Source organism: Solanum lycopersicum, chromosome 10 (genome assembly GCF_036512215.1).
Source record: "Solanum lycopersicum chromosome 10, SLM_r2.1".
NCBI lineage: Eukaryota > Viridiplantae > Streptophyta > Magnoliopsida > Solanales > Solanaceae > Solanum > Solanum lycopersicum.
Window position 1 is genome coordinate 6,770,288 of NC_090809.1, and position 20,315 is coordinate 6,790,602.

The 20,315-nt window shown below is 35.5% G+C and overlaps 2 protein-coding genes across 2 annotated transcripts; one reads left to right on the forward strand and one right to left on the reverse strand.

Moving 5' to 3' along the window:
- The first annotated feature begins 10,131 nt into the window (after positions 1–10,131).
- Positions 10,132–14,024, forward strand: LOC138338685 (uncharacterized). The gene is made up of 5 exons (XM_069289763.1): positions 10,132–11,445; positions 11,512–11,610; positions 12,322–12,399; positions 13,162–13,359; positions 13,602–14,024. Exons 1-5 carry the CDS (start codon positions 10,132–10,134, stop codon positions 14,022–14,024), a joined length of 2,112 nt encoding a protein of 703 aa, XP_069145864.1.
- Positions 14,025–15,699: 1,675 nt separating this feature from the next.
- On the reverse strand, positions 15,700–20,060 carry LOC101253837 (homeobox-leucine zipper protein ROC8-like). Its single transcript, XM_069290443.1, has 5 exons — positions 19,974–20,060; positions 19,661–19,870; positions 18,235–18,858; positions 17,601–17,690; positions 15,700–17,066 (listed from the first exon to the last, which is right to left on the reverse strand). Exons 3-5 carry the CDS (start codon positions 18,448–18,450, stop codon positions 16,878–16,880), a joined length of 495 nt encoding a protein of 164 aa, XP_069146544.1. The 5' UTR covers positions 18,451–18,858; positions 19,661–19,870; positions 19,974–20,060; the 3' UTR covers positions 15,700–16,877.
- Between the last annotated feature and the right edge of the window lie 255 nt (positions 20,061–20,315).

Genomic DNA, 20,315 nt, shown 5'->3' on the forward strand with positions numbered 1-20,315 from the left:
GTAGAAAGACAGGGAGCATGGGAAGTCTAGCCCACTTGCAGGTTTCTAGACGCCCATTGGCTAGAGAGGTTCAGACTCTGGCTAATGACTTTATGAGGCTAGAAGTAAATGAGAAGGGAGGATTTTTGGCCTGTATGGAGGCAAGATCTTCCTTTCTTGATAAGATTAAAGGAAAGCAGTTTACCGATGAGAAACTGATCCGGATCCGAGATAAGGTGTTGCGAGGAGAGGCTAAAGAAGCAAAAATCGATGAGGAAGGTGTTTTGAGAATTAAGGGAAGGGTATGTGTACCCCGCGTCGATGATTTGATTCACACTATTCTTACGGAGGCTCATAGTTCAAGGTATTCAATACATCCTGGTGCAACCAAGATGTATCGTGACCTAAAGCAACATTTTTGGTGGAGTAGGATGAAGCGTGACATTGTTGATTTTGTTGCTCAATGCCCGAATTGTCAGCAAGTAAAGTATGAACACCAGATGCCTGGAGGGACACTTCAGAGAATGCCCATTCCTGAATGGAAGTGGGAGAGAATTGCAATGGACTTCGTGGTTGGTCTTCCAAAGACAATGGGTAAGTATGACTCCATTTGGGTAATTGTTGACAGATTAACTAAGTCTGCTCATTTCATTCCGGTCAAGGTGACTTATAATGCAGAGAAGTTAGCCAAACTTTACATCTCAGAAATTGTTCGATTGCATGGAGTTACAGTTTCCATTATATCAGATAGAGGTACGCAGTTTACTTCTAAATTTTGGAAAACATTGCATGCCGAGTTAGGTACTAGGTTGGATCTTAGTACTGCATTTCACCCTCAGACCGATGGTCAGTCTGAGCGAACAATTCAGGTCTTGGAGGATATGCTTCATGCATGTGTGATAGAATTTGGTGGTCATTGGGATAACTTCTTACCCTTAGCAGAATTCTCATACAACAATAGATATCACTCAAGTATTGATATGGCCCCATTTGAGGCACTGTATGGGAGAAGGTGTAGGTCTTCCATTGGGTGGTTTGATGCATTTAAAGTTAGACCTTGGGGTACTGACCTTCTGAGGGAATCGTTAGATAAAGTGAAATGCATTCAAGAAAAGCTTTTAGCAGCTCAAAGTAGACAGAAAGAATATGCAGATCGAAAGGTTAGAGACATGGAGTTTATGGAGGGCGAGCAAGTTTTGCTGAAGGTGAACCCATGAAAGGGGTGATGCGGTTTGGTAAGCAAGGTAAGCTTAGTCCGAGGTATATTGGTCCATTTGAAGTTCTGAAGCGCGTGGGGGAGGTAGCTTATGAATTAGCCTTACCCCCAGGGCTGTCAGGAGTGCATCCGGTATTTCATGTGTCTATGCTGAAAAGATACCATCGGGATGGAAACTACATCATTCGTTGGGATTCAGTTCTTCTTGATGATAATTTGTCTTATGAGGAGGAGCCTGTTGCTATTTTAGACAGAGAAGTCCACAAGTTGAGGTCAAGAGAGATTGCATCCATCAAGGTTCAGTGGAAGAATCGGCCCGTTGAAGAGTCCACTTGGGAGAAGGAGGCTGATATGCAAGAAAGATACCCACACCTGTTTTCAGATCCAGGTACTCCCTTTCGCCCTTATTTTTCTTCTTGTGATCGTTCAAGGACGAACGATGGGTAAATTGGTATCTATTGTAACGACCTATTTAGTCGTTTTTAAGCAGTAGAGTTTATTCTAGTAATAACTGTCTGGGTCGACGGATCCCACGACGGACCGTAATGGGCACGACGGACCGTCGAGGGGGTCTCGTTCCAAAACACTTAGAATTTTGAAAATTTGGGTACTGAGAACAACTCTCTCAACTTCACGACGACATGGAAGGATGGACCATTGTGGGCACGATGGACCGTCACATACTCTTTAATGAAATTTAGTCTCTGAACTTTATGGCGGAAGCAGCAGGACGGACCGTCGCAGGCACGACAGCCCGTCACAGACTGCGTAACCCTGACTGGATCGGATTTTTGTTAACAGTATTAAGGGGCGTTTTGGACTATTCCTTCTTATCATCATAAAATTAGGGGTTTAATGTTAATAATTCAATTACTTGGGGGTTAGAGGAGATAACCTTGGAATAAATAGTGGGTTACTTTTACCATCTTTTATACTTAATTATATGGTACTTAGGGTAAAAGAAAAAGGGTTTGAATATGAAAAATAGAAAGAACAGAAGAGGAAGAGAGAACTAGCGAGAGAAAGAGAAGAACGCGGCTTTGGGAAAGTAGATTGCTTGATCATGATTCTTCGGTGGAGGTAGGTTATGGTTTATGCTATTCCGTAGTAAACTCTTAATAGCGAATAATATGTATTGCGTAGTATTGTAAAGTCTTCTATATGCTTAGTTGTGCGCTTGCATGATGTGATTATATATAATTGTGATAAAATAAGCATGATGAGGTTGTTGAATCTTAAACCTTAAAACCTCTTTGTTAATGATGATTCCTTGGTATAGAAGAAGTCTTGATGAACTAAAAGAATGAGGTTAGTGGATCGGGTGTCATGTTCCGACACTAGGATAGTAATAGTGGATCTGGTGTCACATTCCGACAACAAGATAGTAATAGTGGATCGGGTGTCACGTTCCGACACCAGGATAGTATTAATGGATCGGGTGTCACATTCCGACACCAGGATAGTAATAGTGGATCGGGTGTCACGTTCCGACACCAGGATAGTATTAATGGATCGGGTGTCACGTTCCGACACCAGGATAGTATTAATGGATCGGGTGTCACTTTCCGACACCAGGATAGTATTAATGAATCAGGTGTCACGTTCCGAAACCAGGATAGTATTAATGGATCGGGTGTCACGTTCCGACACCAGGATCGGAGTGTCACGTTCAGACACCAGGATAGTATGAGGAGGATCGGAGTGTCACGTTCCGACACCAGGATAGTAAAAAGAATGAATCTTGAATTATGTTAATATACTCAATTTAATGAACCTGTTTCCCAAATGAGTATGGTGTGGAGGCTTGAGTCCTCATAGATGTGCTTGGGTTGTGCCCAATGGTTATGGTATTTGTTGTTGTCACCTGTTAAGTGTTATGGTTGATTTATGTTATTATTTGATATATATTGCTTTCTATTTTGAGTTGGCCGATGATATCTACTCAGTACTTGTGCTTGTACTGACCCCTACTTGTTTGTACTGACCCCTACTTGTTTGTACTGACCCCTACTTGTATGTTTTCTCTTTGTTATTTGTGGAGTGCAGCAAACGTACCGTCGTCTTCAACTCAACCACAACTCTAGCCAGTCTTCACCACGTCAGATTTCAGGGTGAGCTATTGTTCCTAGCTCGGACTAGATTCTCTCTCAATCATGTCTTGATGTTCTTGAAGTTCGGACATGGACCATTTGTTTACTTATTTTAGCTTCTTAGATACTCTTAGATTTAGTAATTTGAGGACATATGTTCTTGTGATGATGACTTCCAGATTTTGGGGATAATGATAAGTTTTGAGTTTTAGAAGTTAATTTTTGATTTCGTTAATGAGTTTTAAGTCTTCCGCATTATATTCTGTTTATTATGGTTGAAATGTTGGGGTTTAGATTGGTTGGTCCGCTCACATAGTAGGGAAAGTGTGGGTGCCACTTGCGGCTCGTTTTGGGTCGTGACACAAATGCTTAAAACTCTCTACATCAATTACAATTTTTTCAAAATCTGAATGATATATCTGGCCATTATTCATGATGTTCATCCAAAAAAAAATTATTACGAGTTTATTGTTTTGGCAAATAAATTGGGTAAACGATTTTTAGAAAATAAACACAAACAAAAAGTTAAAATTCAGGTATGTTTTAGTTAACTAATCCTTATATGTTTTTAATTTGATTGTGATTTGATGCGATTTTGTTTGTATAATAAGTATTCATATCTATTTGCATTTTGAATTATTATATATTTTAATCAATGCAATTATCTTTAAATTTTGTACTGATATATATAAATAGTATTCTGGTTTGAAATTTTTTTTTAACTTTTGTATAAGAAACTATATATCCAACAGAATACGTATTTGGTGCATCAATTGTTTCGACAAGTAATAATGTTCGAATCGTTTATTTGAATTATTATTGTAACTTTATTGATTTGTATTCTTGATACAAATTAATGATAATGTCATTATTTTCGTATTTAGTATTGACTATGTGATTATTTTTTTTACTATAAAGCATATATGGGGAGCATTAGTTTTATAATAAAGCATTCTAGACATTGGACTGAAGATAATTGCTATGTTGATTACACAACTGGGGAAATTATGATTAAAGAGTATGCATCATATAAAGATTTAGTTGATGAAGTTTCTAATCAGATTGGGGTAGATTTGAGGTATAACAGATTGAAACTTAAGTATAAAATAGAAGGTAGCATTGTACCTTTGGAGATACACAACGATATGGGAATGAGAGTATATGTCTCATTGAAGAAAAAAGCTCGAGAATTCGCAAACTACCCCATTTGTTTAACTGTATTTGAGAATGATCGTGATATATATTGTAGAAATCAGTATGAAAAAGATATTGGCATGTGTATGATAAACGGAGGAAGTACTACTGATAACCAAGTAATAGTTATTAGTGCACCATTAACCAGTAATGAGTTAAGTAACTCTATTATCTGCAATATGAATCATAAAGAAGTCATTGAGGATCAAGTTTATAAGAATAAACGTACTTTGAAAGCTGTGATGATGAAATATGCCATTGATATAGATTTTAGTGGAAGGTAGAATGATCAAGTTTAGTTAGGTATTTTGTATTTATATAGATTTTATCTTTTGTTGTTATAGTAATTATTTCATATAATATCATGTATTATTTTATTTTATTTTTTTTATAATTCAAGCAGTTATACACTTGTTTGTGTATCTAAAATTGTGGATGGATAATGAAGGCTTTCAACATCAATAAATCCGGAATGTTTAGATTTAGAAAGTTTGTAAATGAGCATACATGTTCATTAAAAGATAAGGTGTATAGTCAGAGACAAGCAACAAGCAGTTTTGTTGGAGGTATAATAAAGCCCAAGCTAGTTGATCATAAAAAAAAAGTTGACACCGAAAGACATACAAGTTGATGTTAGACTCGAACTTGGCGTAGATGCATCCTACTCTGTGGCATGGAATGCTAGAGAAAAGGCACTAAATACATTAAGGGGGACACCATCTGATTCATATAGTAAATTACCTAGTTATTTATATATATTGGACACCACTAATCCTAGATCGCATATAAGAATGAAGAAGACGGAAGAAAATGAATTTCTATATGTCTTTATAGCTTTGTTTCCTTTCATAAAAGGTTTTGAAAGTTGTAAGCCAATAGTTGTAGTAGACGACAGCCATTTAAGGGGACTTATAATGGCACATTTGTGTCTTCAAACACACTGGATGGAGCAGGTAACTATTAGATATTTATATTTTTATAAAGAATTACGCATAATATTATATTTATTAAAAATGTATTTATTGTATTTGCCGATATGTATCCTAATGTTTTCATTGTATATATTCAGGAAATATATTGCCCATAGCATACGGTATTATTGATTCGAAAAATAATGCATCTTGGACTTCTTTTTTTTGAACAATTTAGAGAAGTTCATGGTTTAAAGGATAAAATGTGTGTTGTATCAGACAAAAACTAGAGTATTATAAAAGCAGTTTCGAGGATATACAATATACCACATTATGCTTGCACGTTTCATCTTTGAAAGAACATGAAGACACTTTACAAAAAGTCACATGACAGTCTTTCAGAAGTGTTTTATGCAATAGCAAAGGCATACTGACATTTTGAATTTAATGAACTGATGAAAAAAGTAGAACATGTTGATATTAGGGTGAAGAATTATTTGCAATTGGCTGGTTATGATAAATGGGCAAGAGTGTATGCAACACTTGATCGAGGCAATGTGATGACATCAAACATAGCTGAATGCATAAATACATGCATTGTGGAAGCAAGAGAATTACCTATATATGATTTTCTTGAGGAAATTAGACAAATATTTGGTCGATGGAATTTCAAAAATCATACATCTGCTTCTAATACATTCACGACACTTTATGGTAAAGCACAAGAAATGCTCGCTGAAAATGAAGAATTTTCACTACGTATGATGGTATGTTTATGCTTCCTTAAAAGTGTTGTATTTTGCATTTTATTCAGTAAAAAGTAAAGATTGTTTAATTGGTATGAATTAAATTCCTTTTAACTTTATGTAATAGGTAGTTGCAACAAGTAATTATGTGCACAATGTTCGTCATGAAGGGGAAACATTTATTGTTTGTCTTGAAAAAAAAAACTTGCACATGTAGGAGATTTCAAGTGGATGAAATACCATGTTCGCACGCTTGGGCTGTTTTAAAGAAGAAATTTCTTGATCCTGAACCGTATTGTTATGACCTTTACAAGCCATATACATTACTTGTTACATATGCTAATCCAATCAATCCATTACCTGATCGAAAAGATTGGAATATGCCTTCATAAAGTTAAATTCAAAACGTCTGTATGCCTTTGATGATGATGATGATGATGATGATAATGAAACTTAGCCACCTACGACTACTAATACTCCCAATCCCGCTCCCTTTCGTTGTCCTGCCCCTGTTCCCCCAGTACATCTTATGCCTAAGGTAAAACGTGTTAAAAAATTGGTTGTTTGGCAATTTATGACACAAATGAATATAAAACACTTTGTAATAAATGTAAACATAGATTAAATCATAAAACTATTGGTAAATCTGGTGGGACGGGACATTTGAGTAGTCATTAAATGTCTTGTTGTAAAAATGAATTTTTGCATGCTAAAGCGGTAGCGGAAGCTAAAAAAAATGGTATCCCCGTTCCTGAAAATGTAGGAGTAGGTGGCTCTATCATGGTACAAACACAATTAAATCAGTCTAATGTTTCTGGCTCTAGTTTACCACTTTTATATAATACAGAAAAATATCTTAAAGAACTAGCTAAAATGATGTGTTATGGGTTTGCCATTTAGATTTGCTGAAAATTCTGGTTTTATACATTATATACAAATTGTATGTAATCCTAATTTTAAGGGTTTTGCTAGAAATACAATTAAAAATAAGGTTGTATTTGATTATCATGCACAACATTTTCAATATCTTCATTTTTTATTTTATTATAATACTTGTAAAATAGCTATTACTTCTGATATGGGTTGTAGTGTAAACGGTAACGATTATTTGACTGTTACTGCACATTGGATTGATGAAAATTGGTATATGCAAAAAAGAATTTTAGGTTATAAATGTTGTCAAATGCAAAAAACGATAGTTATATTGCTTAAGCTGTTTTAAACATTTTACAAAGTTATGGAATATGTGATAAAATAAGTAGTATAACCTTAGATAATGCTTCAAGTAATAATGTTGTTGTTGAAAATTTAAAACCTAAACTTTGTCCTTTCTATGGTGATAATTATCATATTAGGTGTACTGCACATATATATAATTTGATGGTTAGAGATGGTATACATATTTATAATAACGAATGTACGAAAGTTGAAAATGCATGTCATTTTATATCTAAATGTCAAGTTAAGTCTAGGCGTAAATATTTTCAAAATCGCTGTTTTGAAAATAATCTTCCACCTAGAAAAATTCCAAAAACAGTGGCTACTAGATGGAATGCTTTATATGAAATGCTTGTAGTCGCTTATGAATATCGAATACCCTACAAATGGTTTGGAATGCTCATAATTCTGATATGACAATGGACTACATGATAATGATCGGCGTGATATAAATGAACTTATATATTTCCTAAAAGTTTTTTACTTAACTACAAAAAGAATAATTGTACTTTATAGTGCATCAATTTGTACTGTTTTGTCTGATATTTAAATTTAAAAATAAACCAAGATTTCAATAAACCATTGAAAAAATAATTCTAAAATTTACAAAATATTATATTTCTAATCCTCAAATTTATTTAACTGCATGTTTGTTAAACCCTACGTATAAAGATGTAGGTGCATCAAAAATGGTTGAAAAATGTATTTTAACTTAGATATTAATGATGTATTAGATGAAATTCCTAGTTGTCAACAAGTTAAAGATAGCATAACAATTGAAGCTAGAAAATTGTATGATTTATATAATGCTAATATAAATTTATCAAGTGAAAATGAACCTCAAAACTCTAGGAGTAGATTTGATGAAAATAATATTGATGATTATTTACAGGATTATCTTGAACTTTCTCACGATAATAGAAATGATTTTGATGCCTATGTTAATCAAAATACAAAAGCTACTAAAGATATTCTAGCATGGTAGAAATTGAGGCAAAGGATTTTCAAACTAGTACCTATGGCTCAAGATATATTAGCAATGCAAGCATCGTCGGTATCTTTGGAAGACGTCATTAGTGCAGCAAGGTTTCAACTTGGAGAACATAGGCATTCAATAGCAGCCGACAACTTGGAGATATCGATATTATTTTGAGATTGGATTAATGTCGAGAGAAGAAATTTGGTTCGTGAACCACTACCGACCAAATTTCAAGATGACGTTGATGAAGTAATGCAGGATTATAGTGACGACGGGATAGAAGCAATGGAGATCTTTCTATTTAACCAATTCTCGAACATGCTACCAAAGAAATGTTGAAAAATTTACGAAGGGATTTATATTGTGGCACCAACTATTAGTAGAAGTATGATAATTCAAGATTTAATTCAAACAGAATCCTTCCTAGAAGGTAGTTGTGTAGATTAAATCTTTTAATAATCTACTAATATTTTTGTAAATGTAATTGTAATACCAAATAAATATTAATAAAAATATAGGCTATTCGCCTTAATTTGTTTTTTAATATTGTTGTATTAAATTTAATTTTTAATATTGTCAATTTTTAATTTTATAACTTTAAAGTTTGAATTTAAAAATTTCAAACTTTAAGAGTTTGAAATTTAAATTTTATAACTTTAATATTTGAATTTAAAATTTTCAAAACTTTAAAAGTTTAAATTTAAAAATTTCAAACTTTAAAAGTTTGAATTTAAATTTTTCAAACTTTAAGAGTTTGAAATTTAAATTTTATAACTTTAAAATTTGAATTTAAATTTTCAAACTTTAAAAGTTTGAATTTAAAAATTTCAAACTTTAAAGTTTGAATTTAAAATTTCCAAACATTAAAGTTTATAAAATTTAAATTTGAAACTTTAAAAGTTTGAAAATTTTAAATTTAAACTTTAAAGTTTGAATTTAAAAAATTTCAAACTTTAAATGTTTGAAATTTAAATTTTATAACTTTAAAGTTTGAATTTTTTTATTTTTTTTTAACTTTTAAAGTTTGAAATTTAAATTTTTAATTTTTAAATTATTTTTATAAAAATTATATTTAATTAAAAAAATTAAATCTTAAAGCTTTAAATCTTAAAGTTCCCTTCCGGACCGGGACGGAACAGTACAAATTTTACCGGTTTCCCGGTCTGGTCTTGTCCCGGTTCGGGAACGGTACCGGTTCGCACAGTACCGGTTCCGTCCCGGTTCCGAAACTTACCAAACCGACTCACCCGGTTCCGGTATCGCTGCCAGACTTACCTAAACCTGCATCTCCAACTAATATTAGGATTTTATTGGGTTTGAATGGATATTATAAAAGGTTCGTATAGGGTTCTCGTCTATTTCGTCTCCTTTTATCAATTTGACTAAGAAAACTGTGAACTTCTTATTATCAAAGTTGTCACCAATAGCTTTTTCACCATTTGATTCTTTTTCATTGTTCCCACTCTCAAATGATGAGTTTTTCTTTTTATTCTTATCCCTTGATAAGAGAGTCGCATCTGGTTCAAGGCTTCTTGCTATTTGCTTTGTGTTGACCCAGATTAGGTTTAGGTTTAGATTTTTTTGTAACTATATATATCTCGTTGTGCTAATGGAATATCAAGCCGTTGTATTTATCTCCCATATACAATTCTACATGGTATCAGAGCCTCGACTAGGATTCAAAACCTAGCCGAGAGTCGACCACTGCCACTGCCAACATACGACCTCCCGATCGTCGTTGCATTCTCGCACAATAAACCTGCCCAACTGCTGATCGCCATAGCCCCTACGTTAAATCATGACCGTCGAATCTACCCAACCCAGCTCTATTTCCGTAACGATTGCTGCGAAGATTCGACCGATCCATGATCCGAGCTCCGTCTACTATTTACACCCGTCAGAAGGACCAAGCAATTCTCTAACCAAATACTTACTGAAGGGCGATAATTTTGATGTTTGGGAGCAAGCTATTTGTAATGCACTCGAAGGCAGAAGCAAGATTGGTGTTTTATATGAAAAAGGTTTTCCAAAACCCACGAACGAGTTGGAACTTGATGCCTGGAAAGCAAACAACTCAATCATAAGTTCGTGGATTTTTAACAGAGCTGACGAGACAATCCAGCCAAGTATCGTTGCTCACAAAATTACCCACGAATTATGGACTGATATAACGGCAAAGTACGGAGGCACGAATTCTCCAAGATCGTGGCAGTTAAAGTCCGATCTACAAATGTTGAGACAAAGAGGTCAATATGTAGTCTCGTACTACAATCAGTTTATAACTATTTGGAACCAATTGTATGGTTCGATTGATCCAACCTGCGGGTGTATATGTCCTGTAGCTGCAAGAATGCGTCAGGAGAAGACGCATGCGTTTCTTCTCGGACTCGATGATGCACAGTTCGGAGCCACTCGCTCCCAGATCTTCGGCACCCGTCCACTTCCCGTTCTCAATGAAGCCTACTATCTTGTCTCTCAAGAGGAAAGACACAAGTCGATTGTGCGTAACCGCGATGACCACACCGATGGACTAGCATTCGCGGTTGAAACCCAATCCACACCACCTCTGAAATACAAATGCACCCATTGCAGGAAAAATGGTCATTCTGCTGAATGGTGCTTTCTTTTGATTGGCTTTCCCAGCGGAGGAAGAAGGGGTCGTCGGGGAGGACGCGGGGGTAGAAGAGGTCGTGGTCCACCATCTGGCCGTGAACAATCTGCAGGCCGCGGTGATGGCATGGCTGCACACGCAGACAGTCCAACTTCACTAGCAGTGACGACCGGCAGCAGCCAAGGCGGGAACTTTCCAGGGCTGTCGGCTGAGCAGATGACTCGATTATTGAATATGCTCGACACTCCTACACAATCAGGAAATAACACGGGTACGGTTCATGCTTTGTCACCCGATTGGTTAAGTGATAGTGGTGCTTCACATCACATGACGGGTAATTTTTCATCACTTTATGATATTATGTCTGTCCCTGAGTGTTCTATTGATCTCCCGGATGGCACTCATGTTGTGGCAAATTATTGTGGTAGTGTACAGATTTCTTCCAATTTAATATTGAAAAATGTGTTGTTCATCCCTAATCTGAAACGCCACTTGATTTCTGTTTGATGCCTGATTAAGTCCAACAATTGTCGTGTGATTTTTGATGATTGTTGTTGTGTGTTACAGGACCGTGTTTTGACAACGGAGATTGGTCGGGGTACAGCTCGTAACGGGGTATACGTGTTCCAGTCTCAAGCTTTCGTGTCCGCTTCTAGAGTCGACCAGGTCGAGTTGTTGTACAAGCGACTGGGTCATCCATCTCCTATAATTTTATGTTCCCCTCCTTTTTATAAAACCCCCTTAGATATCAAACAATTAGAGTCGTGTGAGATCTGTTTTTATTCCAAGCAAACTTGCTCAAGTTTTCCTTCTAGTTCTAATAAATTTGTTTCCATTTTTTATTTAATTCATTGTGATTTATGGGGTCCTTACTCTACCTGTCTATCTTCTGGGTCACATTATTTTTTGACTATTGTAGATGATTACTATCGAGTTATATGGGTATACCTCTTAAGTGATAAAAGTTAAGTCACAACTTGATTAAAACAATTCTTTACCTTGATCCAAACTCAGTACCATAAAACTATAAAAATTATCCGATCTGACAATGGTACCGAATTTCTTAATAACCCTCTTCGTCAGTTTTACCACGACATGGGCGTCCTTGTCCAAACATCATGCGTCGGAACCCCTAACAAAATAGGAGGGTCGAGTGCAAACACCGTCACATATTAAACATGGCACGCTCCTTAATGTTCCAGGCGTCTCTACCAGTCAAATTTTGGGGGGAATGTGTACGTACTGCAGTTTATCTCATCAATCCCACCCCTAGCCGTGTCCTCGGTGGCAAGTCTCCATTCGAAATGCTAAATAAAACCCCACAATATTTCCCAGTTACGTGTTTTTGGGTGCCTGTGTTTTGTCCAAAATATACAGCGTCCACCAAATAAATTCGCACCCCGCAGTCTCAAATGTATGTTCCTCGGTTATCCTTCCGGGACGAAAGGTTGGCAGGTATACGATTTAGAAACTCACCGTTTCTTTCATACGCGTGACATTGCGTTTGATGAGACGATTTTTCCTTTCGCACCTACGCCTACCAACCCACAGCCCACGAAATACACACCGACAGTCCACACATAGACAGTCCAACAAGTAGCAGACTTTCCCGTCGCTGTCTCCACCATGTCACCCAACCCAAACTTTCCCGTCGTTGTTTCCACCATGTCACCCAACCCAAGCGCTGTTTAAATTACTAAGCAGACCAACATTGCGCCACAGCAGCCCGAATTCATTACCTCCACAAAGCCTACAACCACCGTACCTCCCGTCGACCTGGGCGTGGTTCCACCACCTTCCCGGACTTCGAGTCGCGTTCGTCATCCACCTGGCTACCTTTCTGAATATGTGTGCCAATCTGCTACTCATGTACCTCCCGTTACTCGTCCTTCGACCACTCCTCGTTCAGGTACACGATTCCCTATCACTAGCTACATTCGTTATGAAAAATTGCACGACAGGTATCGTGGTTTCTTGGCAGACATCTCTGCTACAAACATCTCCCGATACTTTCGGGATGCTATTAAATTAGCAAATTGGAGGGAGGCTATACAATCAGAAATTTGAGCCATAGAAAACAATCAGACTTGGGTGTTGACTGATCTTCCAGCAGGTAGACGGGCTCTGGGGTGCCAATGGGTGTACAAGACAAAATTCCATGTTGATGGATCTAAAGAATGGTACAACGCACGACTGGTTGTTTTGGGAAATCATTAGGAATTTGGAACAGATTACACGGATACGTTTGCTCCAATTGCCCGAATGGGAACTGTACGAATTTTATTGTCCGTTGTCGTTGCCAAGAAATGGGAGATTCACCAACTTGATGTAAATAACGCCTTTTTACATGGGGATATTACTGAAGAGGTCTACATGCGACTTCCACCCAAATATTCTAATGCACACCCAGGCAAAGTATGTCTACTGAAAAATCTATCTATGGTCTCCGACAATCACCCAGAAATTGGTTCGAAAAACTAACAATCGCATTGAGGCGTTATGGTTTCAAACAAGCTCATAAGGATCACACGCTCTTCATTTTTCGACGCGGCGCCGACTTTCTGGCCATCTTAATTTACATCGACGACATTTTAGTCACAGGTAACAACCTCAATCTATGCGCTTCATTCAAAAAATATTTGCACAATTGTTTTCAGCTGAAGGATTTGGGGCCTTTAAAATACTTTCTGGGAATTGAATGTGCCCGTTCATCGACTGTTTTAGTGTTGTGCCAATGCAAATATGCACTGGAAATTCTGCAGGAGGCCGGACTCACCGACTGTAAATCAGCCTCGACTCCTTTGCTCCCTGGTCACGGCTTGGCCACGTCGACCAGTGCAACGATTCGCGATCCCAGCAAATATCGAAGACTGGTTGGTCGTCTAATCTATCTGATGATTACGCGCCTGGACTTGGCTTATTTAGTTCATCTCCTATCCCAGTTTATGCACGAGCCCAGAGTTGACCATCTCAATGTTGCTATGCACGTGCTGCGTTACCTCAAGGGTCATCCGGGTCAGGGCATTCTTCTCAGAGCTGATAGTAACTTACAGATTATGGCTTATTGTGATTTGGATTAGGCTACATGTCCTCTCTCCAGAAAGTCTGTCAGCGGCTATTTGTTATGTTGGGGCGATCTCTCATATCTTGGCAGACCAAGAAACAGACTACCGTCTCTCGTTCTTCCGCCGAAGCTGAGTACCGGGCTATGGCTGACACTTGCTACGAAATTCGGTGGATTCAGCATATCCTCGGATGTATTGGAGTTGCGACTACCGCAGTTCCGAGGTTATATTGTGATAACCAATCTGCCCTATATATCGCAGCTAATCCACTATTTCATGAGCGGATGAAACATGTCGACATTGATTGCCATATCGTACGTGAATGTGTATGACGTCACGAGCTCTTGACCCACTACGTTCCCACGCAACTCCAGCGAGCTGATTTGTTTACTAAACCTTTAACTCATCCTAATTTTTCATTTTATTTATCCAAGCTGGGTATTCACGATGTTCATGCTCCAACTTGAGGAGGAGTGTTGACCCAGATTAGGTTTAGGTTTAGATTCTGTTTACTGGACTTCAGCCCACTGTAATTATATAACTATATGTATCTCGTTGTGCTAATGGAAAACCAAGCCATTGTATTTATCTTCCATATACAATTCTACACTTTGCCAATGCCTCTTAGTTGGGAAGCAAATTTTCAAACTCTTCAACTGAAGGTTACTTTGTCCAATCCTCGAATATTCTACTTCAGCAATTTTCTCATCGGGATCTGAATTTTAACTCATAAGAAATACTCAGGTATAGACATGCACGCATGTGTTAGCATTGCCGATTCATTTACCAGTAGTTGCATCCCAGTGGTGTTCTTTTTAGTAAACAACCGCTCAAGTATCTCCCAGACTTCTTTTGGTGACATCATGTACATGATGGATGAGCCCTTTTCCAATTGATGTTCTCAAAGCAAAAAGTGTTTTAATTTACCGCATTTGATCTTCTATTTTCTCCGTGATTCTAAATTTTCTGAAGTATTTACTGGAATCTTTGCTTCAGCACCAGCAATAAGATTCCATAAGTCTTGACCTTGAAGGTAAGCTTCCATACACATTCTGCAGTGCTTGTAGTTTGTCCCCATAAGCTTCTCGACACCAAACTGTGTTTGAACTATTTCCTCCATTTATTGACTCCATACTGCACAAACATTTTCTCTGGAACTTTCAATCTCCTCCAACAAGACTTAACAAACTTGATAAACAAGAAGAAAGAAAGAACGTTCAAGCCAATAACCTGATACCATAAAACAAAAGCACATTCAGAGAAAAAAAAAGAATAAGTGCACCAGTCGAACAGAAAATGGAACTTTATATTTTCTCAAACTCAAGGCTCCTTGTTTTTACAACAAATACGCAGCAGATGTATATAATATGTCCCTAACTTAGACTCCAAAAGTGACTATTAATTAAGACACCTGTCAAGATAGACTTCCTGCGAAATAGGAACTAATTTATTTGACTAAGTAAACTAAACAACACAGAAGTAAAACAGTAAAACACTGAAGATGCACTAATTTTTAGCACTATTTGTCTTTGTTCATATTTCATTTACTGGATCTATCCTATGATCTTACAAACACATTGTGATTGTGTACTATTACTACACTTGCTCTTTCTTTGTTGAGTATAAGGCATAAACTCCGGTGGTTTTTTTGAGTCCTCGGCTATGAGAGTTCCGTTATCTGAATCCAAGGGCGTGCTTCTTCCTCCAAAGTTACTAAGGATTCTTCTTTTCCTTCTTAGTCCATTATTAGGGCTCAGACAAAATGTACGCTTTATTTCTATTGTTTTTTTGGGTTGCATCCCTTATGCTAGACTATTAGATATTTTGGTACTATGACTTTTAGGTTCTAGGGAGCTTATTCCACGGCCACTTTTAATTGACAAGTTGAGTTAAAGCAAACTCAAACATTTAGTTGCTTATAAACTATTCTCCTAGTGTTTTATATCATTTTATGTTCTAAAATAGTTTTATAGGTTAGCCTTGGGATGGTAGTTGGTTCTGTTTGGAGTGAAAAATAATTAGGTATAATGTGGAAACTAGCAAAACAAACCTTGAAAGATCATGAGTGAGAAGTCAAACGAGAAATATACCAAAAGACACAAAGACTTAATGTTAGGTCAATTCGACCTACATCCACAAAAGAGATTAGCAATCCACTATAAATATGAGAGTACAAAATATAGAAAAAATAACCTCAACTAATTCACTCAGAATACATGGGAGGTTGACACAAGTGATAACGTATCAATCTTGTGTCCCATAGATTTATACCCTAAACAAAACTCTCAAAACCTTTAAGACTACATTATGAATGTTGGTTAAGTTAGAAGGAACAAAACTATATTTATAGAGTCCTACACATTTTCCTACAAGAAAACAAACTAGCCAACACAAAACCTTTTCCTAAAGGGAAACCCTATTTATGATAAGAAACTTAGGGTAAATAATGTTAAACAAATCTCCCTCATGGCTTGAATTTCCAACAAAATAGATTTGTCCACCTTCTTCACATAATTTTCAACAGTTTGTTTCTCCTCTCCATAATCTCCTTCATCAAATTTTTGTCTCACTACGAAGAACCTCTATGAAACAATTTTTTCAACAAAAATCTTCATTATTGTCAAAAGGTTGTGGCTAGAACTTTATCCATCAAGATAACAACTTTAAAACTAAAACATCACATTTTTAATCAAAGCAACCCAATGCTGCTTTGATATGTAAAACTGTAGAGCTCAAAAGGTTAAGAACTGAAGTCACTGCCTCCATACGTTGTTCCTCGGAGATTGGATTATTATTAGTACAAATCAATTTTTGAAAAGCCACTGTCAAGATAGAACCATCTTTTTCACTTCCATTATTGCCCCTTTCCTAGGCAAGGCGGCCATCGGGACTTATGATGATACCTAAGGGGAAAATATCAACTTTTGTGGCATCACCTCCAATGGCAATTGAAGTGACTATTGGTAAATCTATGGGTCCATAGATTAAAAATGCTCCCATTTCATCGATGCTTGACTCTTCAAGAAGTAACATGTTGTTCTCTTTTAGCATATAAGACTGCATATATATGTTAGAACAATTTAAGAAGTATTAGTGTAAGCACTAAAAATATTAAGAATTACTCCCTCCGTCCCATTTTATGTGGTACCATTTGATCAATCCCCAAAAGAATGTCAAATTTCCTCATATAGTAAGTATTTAAACCTACAATTTCTCTTTAACCCTTTTTGATCCTGCTTAATTTTAAATAGTACTCTAATACATTTATAAAGAGAGAAAAATGCGTTCACTTTTGAAGGACAATTTGGTAAACAATTCTAAGTATTCATTTATTTCTTAAATTTCGTGCTGGATCAAATGGTGTCATATAAAATGAGACGAAGGGAGTAGTATGATAATTGTCCCTCAATAATAAAAAAAAATATTATTTTTTATCCCATCTAACAACGTATTATCAAATAATCTTAATATTTATAACATATTTAGCTACAGGTCATCAACTAATATTTTATCATAATATTTAACCTAAAAGATAGAAAACACGAGCAACTATTCATTCAGAAAATAGCAGCCTATAAATATGACAAATACCTGAATGATTGTAATATCGTTTCCGGGTAGAGTTCCGGTTAGTATTCGAACTAACTCAGTCACATTATTTCCTTCAGCAAAAACATCCCACTAAAAATAAAAACAAAATCAAACTGAAACAATTTACAAACTCATAATTCAATCAACAAAAATTATTCATGAGATGAATATTGTAAGACTATAATTAAATAAAATAAAACTGCAAATAGCTGAACATACATATAAAATAACATAGGAGCCCAATATAAGTAGATAGGACAAATTCAGGAGTAGTTTAAAAGCTATAGATATTGAAATTTTTGTGAATTTCACATGAAAAATCCTTACAAGAATTGAAAAAAGTTAATCTAATAGGGTACATTTATGTTTAGTTAAAAACAAGTTATATATGAATAAATAATGCAAAAAATATATCTATAAAAATTTTGGTTCATTAAATTAAAATTGAATATACAACGTAAAGATACATACCGTCAGACTTTTCTATATCAAATATATTTCACTATAACATCTAACTTCCATTGGAACTAATATCAATATCATATGACATTAACATGTTATCTATAACATTATTTCGATTCAACAACACAAAAATATATAAATTATCCACGGCATAGAGAAGTTCGATACATACCTGATATCTAGTCTTGTCATCTTTGAGGAAATTAAAAATAGTTTTGAATGCAAAAGGAAACCATAGGGATGTAGCGGCAGTGGCAATGAAGCCTTTTGATTGGGTAGTTTCTTCATTTTCTCTAATAGAAACCCTATATATATTATTCAACTTTGATGAAGTTGAAAAATCTAATTTTTCTGTCATGCTTAGGATTTCACAAAAACTCTTCACCATCCTTTGAGATATCTGTTTAACATTTTGCAGTCCTTCTGAAATATCATTAACCACTAAAAATTAAAAATAAACAAAAGAAAAATAAATATTGACTTGCCAAAATAGGATGTGTGTGGTGTGATGGAACTCGTACATTTCAGAAAGTATTTGTCATATTCTTATCTTATTTTGTAAATTAAAATTTAAAAACCTAAAAATACAAAGAATGGAAAATAAAATCGAACCTTCTTTGAGACCATGCCTAGTAGGACATAATGCATCCACTGGAAAATTATACCTTTCACACATCCTTTGAAGTGTAACAATCCATCTTTTAGCTCCATATATTTGACGACCATACAACAAGTCTCTAAAGATATGATTAACCTGATTTTTTTCATCTACTTGAACATGTTCAATCCACGTGACCTACAAAAGAAAAAAGCATATCAAAATAGCTATAAAAACAATCTTGATAATTGGAAACATTTTCGATAAGAATCTATGTTGCAAATTCATACTTTTTAGTATTGAATCACACAATGTGAGGATTATTCAAGATACAAGGATACAACTATTTAGTATATTTTGTAACATTTGAACATTTAGGGCATCAACTGTCATGACTCAAAAAAAATGCGATGACACTTCTATTATTCCACCAAGACAAGTCAGCGTAAAATTCAAATATAACAACAAATGTGGAAGCAAAGAAAAACAATGAAGTCTAACACAATCAGATTACGTGGAAAAAAGCCAACACATCTTAAGACGTCAAATCCATGAAAAATCTCTGAATCTGAAGTCGACGACTCTCCTAGATAAAATTCAACATTTCAGGGCTGATAAAACTGACAAAATTCCATTCGAAAACTCAAAAGTTAGATTGCTACAAGAAAACATTTAACACAAGGATCCAAAATAAAAATAATTAGAGTGTGAAGAATATAACACAAGGATTTAAGATTGATTTAATCGAGAATAAAGATAGTTTGATTCTTATACAATATTAAAAGATATGTATCCATACTTACAAAATTTTACCTATGTAACACTCTTTGGAATAAAAACTACACGTGAATAGTGATATATAGGTTTGAGTTGTTGAACAATCTCTTGCAAAAATGTAAAGTAAATCTCTGCAGTGCCTGTGTGATACGGGCCCTCATCGAGAACACACATAGCAAAATATTAGTGTTTTCAAGCTATTGTGAGAGGAAGTGATTCTTACCAGACTCGTGCGATCACCCATATCTTGAATTATACATCCAGAAGGAAACTTCCAAGCATAAGAAGGTGCACAAGTTTGAATCTCTTTGAATAAATCATATGAAACATCCAGCATTATCCATGTTGTATTATCAAGTTGTTTACAACAACGTATGAAGAAAAATTCTCTAGCGTCTACTAGAGGAGAAAAAATATGCAACTTTTCATACATCTGTTTTCAATAATCAAGAAAAAAATAGATCATTTTTTATGAAGCAACTTTAATATACATTTAATTTTTAAGAAAAATATATTAAATATGAATTAACATTTACCAGTTGAATTGAAATTCCCATATCCCCAGAATCAAGAAAATCAAGAATCCTTGCTTCTGTGACTATAGTAGGAAACATGTTCATCCATTTGATCTGCATATACAAAATCAATTAGAATATGATTAATGTTTAAACAATAATAATCATGCCTAAAAACATTTCATATAATTAGAGTCGGCTATATGAATATTCATTGTACATGTTTGTGTCATTTAAACTCATCTTACTTGTGAACAAAACTATTATAATATGAAAATGTTTAAAAAACTTACCGGATCAAGAAATATTTGGATCAACTCAATTGCAGTCATTGGTACAACTCCACAATCCCTTGATGATTCA